A 10,759-nucleotide genomic window follows, 5' to 3' on the forward strand; every position below is an offset into this window, starting at 1 on the left:
GTGCATGACCAATTTTCAAACTTGGATACCTTGGATACCTTATTACCTCCTCCCCATTAGGTCAGTGCTGTACTGTACAGTCCAAAAACTGATTGAGGAGCCAATATCTCCAAACTTTATAAATTTAGGAGCCCAAATTTTGCTCCCAAGTAAAAAACAAGGATTATAATAAGCGCTAGCGCCCTAAAAGCAACACATTTTGATGTATAGTACAATTTTTTCAAAATTGTTTATACTTTTCAAATTTTTTCCACCCTTTTTTCTTTACTAATTCTTTTGCTGCCCCTTCTTCTTCCGCCACCCCTTCGTTTGCCGCCCCTTCTTCTTCCGCCGCCCCTTCGTTTTGGCCGCCCCAGCTTTTACCCCGGGGGGCTGGCGCCCCCAAAGCCCCCCCAAAAAAAATATGCGCATGCTTTTGCCTACATGTGTGACATGATGATGACATACACTACACATGTGGGTTTATATACATGTAATGTACCATATGTGCAAATTAAAGTATTTCATTTAAAATTCTAAAATTGTCAATAATAACAAATTGCTGCTAATGTCACAGGAGACAGTTCTGAGAAAACAGCTGACAAGATTTCATAACCAGTATACTACTGTATAAGTGGTAATTTTTGCGTGTAAGTTATTTTCACAATTTGGAGTGAGAGACACTTTTCGCAAATGTTATTTTTGTGATTGTCCAGTCCTTCACTTGCTTATCGATTCGTGAGGTGTTATTTTCATGGTTGGAGCGCTAATCACGAAATTTGCGAAAAAATAACCCTCGCAAAAATTACCTCGCAATGATTCTGACACTAAATGTTCAATTAAATTAAACCTTAATCATGTTTTTAAAATTAAATCCAAGTACTACCTTTCACACCTACATTGATAGGAAGGAAGACATACTTAATTTGAAGTAAACAAACAGTGCAACTGTTTGTGACTATCTTGTTTTGTGTGAGTGAACAATAATGTACAGCGATATAAATAGAAGAACAAAGTTCATTGAACACGCACAGATCTTTGTTATTGTTGTTAATTGATGCAGGTACACATGTATGCGTGGCCACACATACCTAAAATGAAGGCCATGGCAAGTCACCTAAAATAGGCATGATCTATCAGTCAAATCAAAGTGGTCTTGGCTAACAAGGTACAACGTGCAATGTTGTTATTTGTGAATCATGCTCGTAACCGCCTAGATTTGTCACGAGTTGCTAAGTTACTCATTTTGTAGCCCAAAATAGTAATGATGATGAAATCTAGTGAATATAATGAGTGATTGTTCAAGTATTAAAAGTGTTCAATGCTATCTGAAACCAGTACATGCTACAGTAAAAGAGTAGCTAATCTGTCATTTTATGGAACACCTCACTAGAATTTTCTATTTGCAGAGTTGAAAACTAGAAATCGGATATTACTCATTCATCAACACAATAATAAAACATTTTACTTCAGGTTCAAAATTTGAAGGAAAAAAAGGAATTTCATGTGATACAGTAACTGGGTTTTTAAACTGGCAACACTGTGACTTGCTGATTTGATGCTGGGTATCCATCTTGGAAATTGCACAATTTGATGGCAACTTGAATCATGCAAGACATGATCTGAGATGATGTGGCTTTAGTTTTAATTTAAGCATCTAGAATATTCCGATCACATAATACATGGAGTGAGTGACTGTATATTATCACATGTGATTGGCAACTATGCAGGCATACAAATAATACAGTAGTAGCGTAGCCAGCGGGGACAGAATGCCCACCTGGCAAAAATTGAGAGAAAAAGTGCTCTGACAAGAAATGGGCAAGGAGCCCCTTTTCTACCAAAATAGAGTAAAATACAACATATTTGCGCGCTATGTGTTCACATTGTTTAGATAAAGCCATCCATCCTGATAATGGGCGAAAATAGTGTAAACTAGTACATTTTTGCGCACATCATCCCAATAAAGCCTTTTTTGAACATCTCTCTAGAGATGTACTGTATGATGCAACTGTAATTTTTTTCGTCTGTGCCCTTGAAATTTTGCCACCCTGACCAAAAAAACTGGATACGCCCCTGAACCGATTATTTTCTTTTCACAAAATTGGACAAAAATTAGTAGCCTAGTACATCCATGAATTATATTCTACAAACATATTTAGCCAATTATCACAATCAGCTTTTTAAGTGCTCAAGACCATATTTATATACATTTGTATCTAGAGCAATATACATGTATACACAATTACAGGTGACAGAAGAATTATATTTTATGTACATTGTCTACTTCCAAGAAGTAAACAGTGTTTGCTCCAATTTTATTTAGGATATGTACATGTACATAAGTGTTGGAAGGAGTGATGACAAGAAAACCATCCACAATAAACACCTGCCCTGCTATTTTGCGTATTGTTCCCTTTTCTTCAATTCATTTTGTTGTGTTTTTATTTATTTCTGTGTCTTTCTCTTATTAGATCACTATAAACTGTGTCAAGGTTTTGTGTACAACACAAATTGCAATGTAGAAAAAAGTTCAAAAACTGATCAGTCAATTATTGGGAGCTGTCCGTGCGTGCCAGGGAGGAAATATCCGCAATGTCAACAGGATCAGCTGTTTCCCATAGGAAGTGTTATTTGTAAGACAAGGGGATAAACCCAGCTCATGACAGGTGAAATATCTGCTGTACATGACTTTAAAACTATATTAAAGGTATCATTTACTAGCTTGATCACACTTGAAATGATACGCAGTAGTAACAGATAATCAGTTATTTATTAGGCAAAAAAATTGCTTGCCCTCCAGTGGGATTTTGGGGTGGGTGGCCCGTGGGTTGGTCAGAAAAATAAATTTATTTTTATTTTTTTTAATGACTCACTACTGTATATAGGCCTGTAGGCAATGAACATTGGCCATGTGGAAAGATACAATACGGTACTTCAATACGCAAGATACATCATAGAAATGGATTCAATTAGAATGACTGCATACGACAGGCATAAGACGCTAAGTTTATTGGAACATTGATGCAGGAATTTATAAATGTTATATGAGTTTATAGCCATGGTTTTCTTTTTAAGAAAAATGTTGTTGGCCAAATTTAGTTTTAAAATGAAATTTAGACACAGAAAAAGTAATAAAAAACATTAAAATTATATAATTTATAAACTAAAAACTAAAAAAAAATTTTTTTAAGGGTCAGCCCTGATTTTGGGTCGGTCAGTGAAGGGCAAGCAAACAAATTATTTTTGGGCCTTATGTAATAATTATTATCACTTATCATCAATTCTTACTCATGTCCATACCATTGAAGATATCTATATCTATTTGATAAAAAAAAACTGTTTATTTCAGACTGTGATGTAATCTAAATCTGACATGCAAAAGCGATTCTCACTAATTTCTGTGTTCCGAGTAAAACCCAAGGGCACTACCAGCAGAACTATTCTTGTATTGAGCAAATCAGAGATAAGGTTATAGTCAGTATTTAAGGCTGAAGGGGATAAGAAGTGCATTGAACTTACCTTCACTATTCACACAAATCTGAAATGAAACCAGAGAAAATATTGTTACATTCAAAATATGATATGATATTTATATTACAAATCTCCATTTAATTACTCTACAAATATTCAGGGGCAAAAATGGAGAAGATTATGCCAGGGCCCCATCCAGTGTTGCCAAAACTTGTCAGCTTCAAGGCGCGGCGCATTGACTCGCCAGGCCGCGGTAAAGGATTCTCAAATAGCCCAATTTTTTAAGCTTCCAAAAAAGAGCCCAATACCGGATATATGGGCGAATTTACCCGAATTTAGAACACAAAACACCCAATTGGGCGGAAAAGCACTTGACTGTTAAAGTTCCGGTACTTACTGGGAAGTTACTGACCGATCAATAAATGGTCACAAAACCCATTGTAATTTCGATTTGGAGCTTCAAAGACTCCAAACCTTTATAAATCGGCTAAATTGAAAGGAAAATACATCAAATTACTGCCGCTGCCTGAGACTGGCAAAAGTAGCCCAATTTTAGATAAGTATCGGCATGCTTTTTTGAGTAGCGGCAAGTGATCGCGAAGTAGCCCAATTGTGCGCCTAAGGCGTGGCGTTGGCATCACTGGCCCCATCCTCCACATAGATAAAACCATGATTTCAAATTATTTGTATAATATACATGTATAATAGCCCCAATGCTTGAATTATACACATGTATACAATCAGTACATCACTTCTTATCTTCAAAACTTCAGAAAATAAATGTACATGGCCTCATGCCAAATTCAAAATCCGTGTCAGGTTTTAAATATATACCTCTTAAAATTGTATACACATAAATACCCATAACCCATAGCCATAATTTTAACAATAGAGGTTATCCGTGCTCTATAAGGTGCATATCCTATCAGCGACTGCTACATGTACAATGTATACCTTGTTTAGGACTTTCAAAAGAAGTACCTGCATGTGCAACAGAGGTCGAAATATTAATTTCAGAGACCATGTTATGCGTTGTTTATTTACATCCAAATATTGCCATATTATATACCCCCATATGCATCATCAGAATATTGGGATTACAATGGAAAGATAATCTGCACAACTTACTAGTGTAATAGAAGACTAAAGCAGTTATTTCATTTTAAATAATGGCAATGTTAACAATATCTAATATTTTGAATGATTGGTTTTTGTTGACAATTGGTCCATGCTTGTCGATAATCAGGTAACTGCTTTGTCGACAATATTGTTGACAACAGCCTTGTCGACAATAGCCTTGTCGACAATAGCTCTACATGAAATACATGAAGTACTCACCTCTTCATCCTCATCATCAAGATATTTCGCTCCTAATCTGTCGTCATCAAATGAACACTTGAGCTGTAAAATAAGATAAGTATTTCTATAGTTAATTTCAGATTTAAAATAATGAATAGCCATAATGCATGTTTACATGAACATAAATAACAAACACACAAGCTTATTTTTAGCCAGCGACCAGTCCCACTGTATTGGCTAACCCTCAATCCCCAAAAGAAAAGATTAAACCCCCTTAAAACCAACCACCAAAAGAATAAATAAACTGAAACCTTAATTTGAAAGCTGCTTCTAAACATGATGTACTGTATGGTACAGTTTACAAAGATCTTTGCCAAATTTCACAATGACACTAATTATATATATAGGAAGGGGTGAGAGCTAATTAACTGGTAATTAATTAAGTCAAGTATGTGTCTACCAGCACCATTAATGAATGATGTCATACTTATGTACCACCTATGAAGTGGAGTTCTCATTGGCTAATTATTAAACCCATGAGAACTACCTGGCGATTGGCCAAAATGAATATTGTGTCCAATTTTGAACCAATCAAAGAGGGTATTAATAATATCATCTGAAAATGCAAGTTTGATTCATGAATATTTTAAAGCCTAGACATAATTGGCAATTGAAATGAGCATTTCAAGTTATCAACCAATCAGAAATGCTGTTAGATAACCAATAGTGTCCTGTCCAGGGGATAACTTCATGAACTATCAGTCTATCATGCATTCCTTTACTAACTGCACAAGAAATGTCAATCACACATAAAATTAAATGTTCGTATTGCATACAAATTCCAGTGACGTCCCTAGACCTTGGGCTCCGCAGCAGCAACCGTGTTTCTACCTGTTTCCCTACTTTGAGTGTATTTTCCGTCCAGACATGTAGACCCCATGGTGCACATGCCCCCCCTAGATATCCCCTGCTTACATTACATACATTACCAGTACTGTATCGGTACCAGAAAGACAGGAAGTGGAATTTGGAGCATTAATTGGTGTAACAATGTGTAGATCACATAAAATGTACCAGTACATGCATGCTTGGAAAAAATGTGGAAAGTAGGAAGCTCCTTCCCGGGAAATTTGGAAGTTTGGAGGGAAATTAAGGTCCTTAAACAAAAAAATACATAAGAATTTGGTGGAATTTATCTTTTTGAAGGGAAATTTTGATCATCTTCCAGGGAAATTTTAATTTTTTCCAGCCCTGAGTACATGCATGCAATTTTTGTATTATGGCACAAAAAAAACTGTATTGTCTAGCAATTAGTCAAACCCCCCTCCCAAAAAGAAAATTTCAACCCCTTGAAATTTGGCCCAGTAAATACAAAATGTTATTTTTATTTTGGGCCAAAATAGTGTAAAATTGAAAAACTGGCATGGGAAACTTCACCTCCTGTACTTGAATGTTCTTTTTACCACCCCTAGTGTTCTGTTAGCCTTCTTGGTTGCTTCCGCTACCTGTTTCCCTACTTTGAGTGTATTTTCCGTCCAGACATGTAGACCCCATGGTGTGACCCCCCCCAACCCTAGCCCCCCATGGACTTTTATAAAGATCACAATAGATTTATACATTGTACATGTGTCAAATATTTGCACAGTATGTTTTAAGGGGGTACTACACCCCTGACAAATGTTGTGCCTATTTTTGCATTTTTCTAAAAAATTATAGCACATTGGTGACAAGTAAGATATGTATATTATAGGGGCAAGGACTACAACTACTCTACTGAAAATTCAGCAACTCAAAGCAAGTAGTTATTGATTTATTGATCAAATATTGGTGTTCCCTCATTTTTGACTGTAACTCCACAATTGTTGTCTGTGCTGAAATAAAATTTCCAGTGCAGTAGTTGCAGTCCTTGCCCCTATAATATACATATCTTACTTGTCCCCAATGCGCTATAATTTTTCAGAAAAATGCAAAAATAGGCACAAAATTGGGCAGGGGTGTAGTACCCCTTAAAATGTTTATTTTGTTAATGGATCACATACAATCTGTTCTAACTACACATGAACAGCTGTAACAGCTGCAAGTGATAATGAACAGGGCATTTACCTATCTACTGAAGAAATTATGAAAGATCACTTTTATACATACATTATATGCAATGAATTACGTAAATTTCCAGTTAATTTTCATTTCCACCCTGTACTTTTGATCTCCCTATAGTGCAAAGTGGCAATTGAATTTAAAGGCCCATTCAGTGATCCCAGCGAAAGTGTAAAAAAATCAACATAACAGTAAATTGCTAAAAGTGAAGGATATTAGTCACTGACACTGTCATTTATGTATTTTTGTAATTGTGAAAGTTGAGTACATTATCACCGTATATCATTTTCGCGCTTTGAACAGATCTTACTGACTTGCTACAATACAATGTATAGATATAAGAGGCAAACCTTAGTTAACACATTTGCTATAGAAAAATTATTTAATTCGTGTACATCGTGGAACATAGGCCTACTCTTTGCGCGGCTGTGCGTAGTAAGCTGTTGTACGCTGATAACCTCGCTAATATTGATGCGCAGCGAGTAGCGCTGCACGCTCATGTATTAGTGTGATTCATGGATTAGTCGCGAAGTAACAAGCGTAGTTGAATGTTCCACGATGTACACGAATTAAATAATTTTTCTATAGTCAGCCAAATTTTCCTAGACCGGGGCCCAAACACAATATATATATTTACATAGAAAATTAAAGAACAGATTGGACAGCCTGGTCAAGGAAACCCATATGTTGTCTATACTTCACTTGACCCAAATATATGATTTTTTATGGTGATATGGACACTCGCACGTGGAATTTTAGAGGGATTTTGATAGCAGTTCCACATAGAAAAGCTGCTATCATCATGAGACTAAGATCTAGAAACACCACCGGAATGCTGTTTTGTTAGCCGAATCTTTTTGATGAAAGTCAATCTTTGACAAGATGTAACTTTGCTACGGAAAGACGTGCTATGACAAAAAGTTTTTCAGTTTTGGCTTTCTTTACTCAAGGACTTTAATTTGATATATAAAATGATGCAGTTTGATGGCAAATTTGAATTCACCTGTCATACCTACAATGTACAGCCATCGAGATATTAATAGAAGGAGAATGCACGAACCCAGTTCCCTTTGTACTATGATCGTTATGAGTCGATACTGAGCAATCAGGTATGAATGGTGCACTATCGATTTGCTAAGCTTCTTATCTATTGAGCTTGGCGGTTATGAACCACCGTTATCGCGACTTCTAAGCAGAATGACGTCATTTTTACCCACAAAGCATTGTGGCCGTGACCATAAACAAAGGAAAACAATTTACTTCCGGTAATTTTATAACGCCAATTATGGCCAAGCTTGGCGGATCGTAAAAACAACATTGCCAGTCTTGGAAAACCTTTCCAAATCATTTCCACTGGTTTAAAAGTCCCGCAGACACCCGCCAGTATTACTAATCACGATCAGAAAAAATACATAAATTCACCGTAACTTTGGAAGGAAATGAGAGAATTCGATCACGCTTTCGCTAGTAAATCAACTTGAACTCGGAAACACAATGACGCAATCGAAGATCATGTGACCCGATGCAAAAGGGCACTAATACCATCCATTTCGATGGGTCACCTAGGGGGTCGGTTTAAATTACATTTTAAAATAGGTGAGCGATATTGTCGCCTAACGATCATAAACATCAAAGGCCGTGTTTGAGGGACTGCACTGATTAAATCCATTCAAGTGATGACTCGCGTTGAATAGCGTAATCGGCTTAACCCTATTGAGTGGATTAGGATTTTTCTGTGGAATCTCCTTCCATTAGTAGCTCGATGGTACAGCGATGTACATTTGTACCAAAACGAGGTTCTCCCAGCCCAGCAAACGCAATGCGCAAATAGAATAGTGCATTTTTATTTCTTGCCTTTTTCTACTTAGACTAGCAATGCGCCAGAGCTAAATTGCAAAGCGTACCGGTACTTAAAGCATGCGTTTGACAGGTGTATCCACACACAACCCGCATTTTGTGGGTAGAACCGCCTCACTTTGAGATGACTGTGCAAAACTTAGGGTCAACAAAAATGCAAAATAACAAAATGTGGTGAATTTGGAAACAATCAAGTTTTATATGGTCATGATGAAAATAACTAGTAGGACAATGCGTGCAATTGAAAGGGGGAATATTTAAGAACAATAACAACATACATGACATAGCAGAAGATACTTTACAACAATTGTTTTCATAATGATTTAGGCCTATCAGATTTTCACATGTTCAGACAGTATTTAATTACCAGTGCTTCCAAATCTGTCCAAGTTATGTCGTAGGCCAGTGTGAATATCTCATGCTTATCCGCATAATCCACTTCTAGCGCAAAATTTTCACTCATGGTGATCTGCTACAGATATCAACAGGTACGATAAACTATAATTGCTGCACCATCGTCGCCTAAAACTGGTTCAATTCTGATGACGAATTTCGGCCTGATTTTCGCCCGATTACACTTCACGTAATCAAGTTGTTGATGTTGATACTGAGCCTGTTTACTCTGATTTTCTCAATACGCGACGAAAGTAATCAACAATTTTCTTGTTCTAAAACCTAATAAATTGATAAAATATTTGCTCCAATGTCAACCACGTGTCGTATAATATAGTTTACTACAATATCGTGTTGTTTTTGCAGTAAAATAATGTAAATATAAATGTGCCTCCAGAAATAAACAAAGCGGATGGATTTGTCACGGGGAATCCCAAAATAGACGTGACGTCAATCAAAATGACTGCGCTGCTGATCTTTGCGACACTAGGGGGCGCTAGAACATAAAAATAAAAATTAAACAAGAAGAGTCCTCAAAAAGGAATATCCCATGATGAGAGGCTGATAAGGTGGACTCTGAATGCCCGGTCTGAATGTCATGTCTGTCACCCGGGTCTGTCAATGCTCAGTTTTCAAACATATTTTCTATCCCGAATTTTTACATGATATTAACTGCTATGTGTTCAAAAGTTGGTTGCCTATTGCTCCCTAGGCTATTAAAAAAGGCCCCCCGGGTTATGGCAAGGGCTGCCAGGTAGGCCTATCCGCGCCGGTCAAAAGCGGAACTGATATATTCTGCACGGGTATCTCACAAATCAAGTTATTTTAACCTACCGTCTACGCGCGCTTTACCATGTTTAATAATTTGCAAAGAATGGGTGCGTAGTGAGTAACTTGATTTGTAATTGACGGTGTGGCATAACATTAAAGCACAAGTCTTTGATATTTTTATGACCCCCCCTCTTTCTAGGCCCCCACACACACATTCTCCCCCACCGCACTTTGGGCCCCTCTTTTTTTTTTTTAAATGTTAGTCCCCTAGACCTCCCTTTCAGTACCGTAGCTTTCAGTGTGATTTAATCTCAGAGTGGCCTCAATATCGATATATCTCGAACAAGCATGAAAATGGCTGGTGTCATATATCCATTATCTACTGGAGATAGCTGATGTCATCCCGGTGATATCTACTGAAAATGCTGCCACTGCCATCTATATATTATCTACTTAGGGGGCTGGCATTTTCTTCGGAAATGATCCCAAATTTGCAACAAAAAGTCGGTGTCAATAAAATTGTGACCCCCTATTTCGGCAACAAAAATTTTATGATTAGCTGAAGTGATGTCATCTACCTGCTATCCACTGAAGATAGCTGATGTCATCTACCTGCTATCTACTGAAGATAACTGATGCATCTACCAGCTATCTACTGAAGATAGCTGATGTCATCTACCTGCTATCTACTGAAGACAGCTGATGTCATCTACCAGCTATCTACTGAAGATAGCTGATGTCATCTATCTGCTATCTACTGAAGAGAGCTGATGTCATCTATATACCTGCTATTTACTGAAAATAGTTGATGTCACCTACCTGCTATCTACTGAATATAGCTGATGCCATCTAGGCCTACCTGCTATCCATTGTAGATAGCCGATATCAT

The 10,759-nt window shown here is 37.1% G+C and overlaps 1 protein-coding gene across 1 annotated transcript in view; it reads right to left on the bottom strand.

Moving 5' to 3' along the window:
• Positions 1-9,338, bottom strand: part of LOC140167679 (next to BRCA1 gene 1 protein-like) — a 35,918-nt gene extending 26,580 nt beyond the window's left edge. Inside the window, 3 exon segments of the mRNA XM_072190978.1 lie at positions 3,502-3,520; positions 4,792-4,854; positions 9,074-9,338. Of these exon segments, the coding sequence (XP_072047079.1) occupies positions 3,502-3,520; positions 4,792-4,854; positions 9,074-9,169 (178 nt within the window). The 5' untranslated portion in view covers positions 9,170-9,338.
• Between the last annotated feature and the right edge of the window lie 1,421 nt (positions 9,339-10,759).

This window comes from Amphiura filiformis, chromosome 13 (assembly GCF_039555335.1).
Source record: "Amphiura filiformis chromosome 13, Afil_fr2py, whole genome shotgun sequence".
Lineage (NCBI taxonomy): Eukaryota > Metazoa > Echinodermata > Ophiuroidea > Amphilepidida > Amphiuridae > Amphiura > Amphiura filiformis.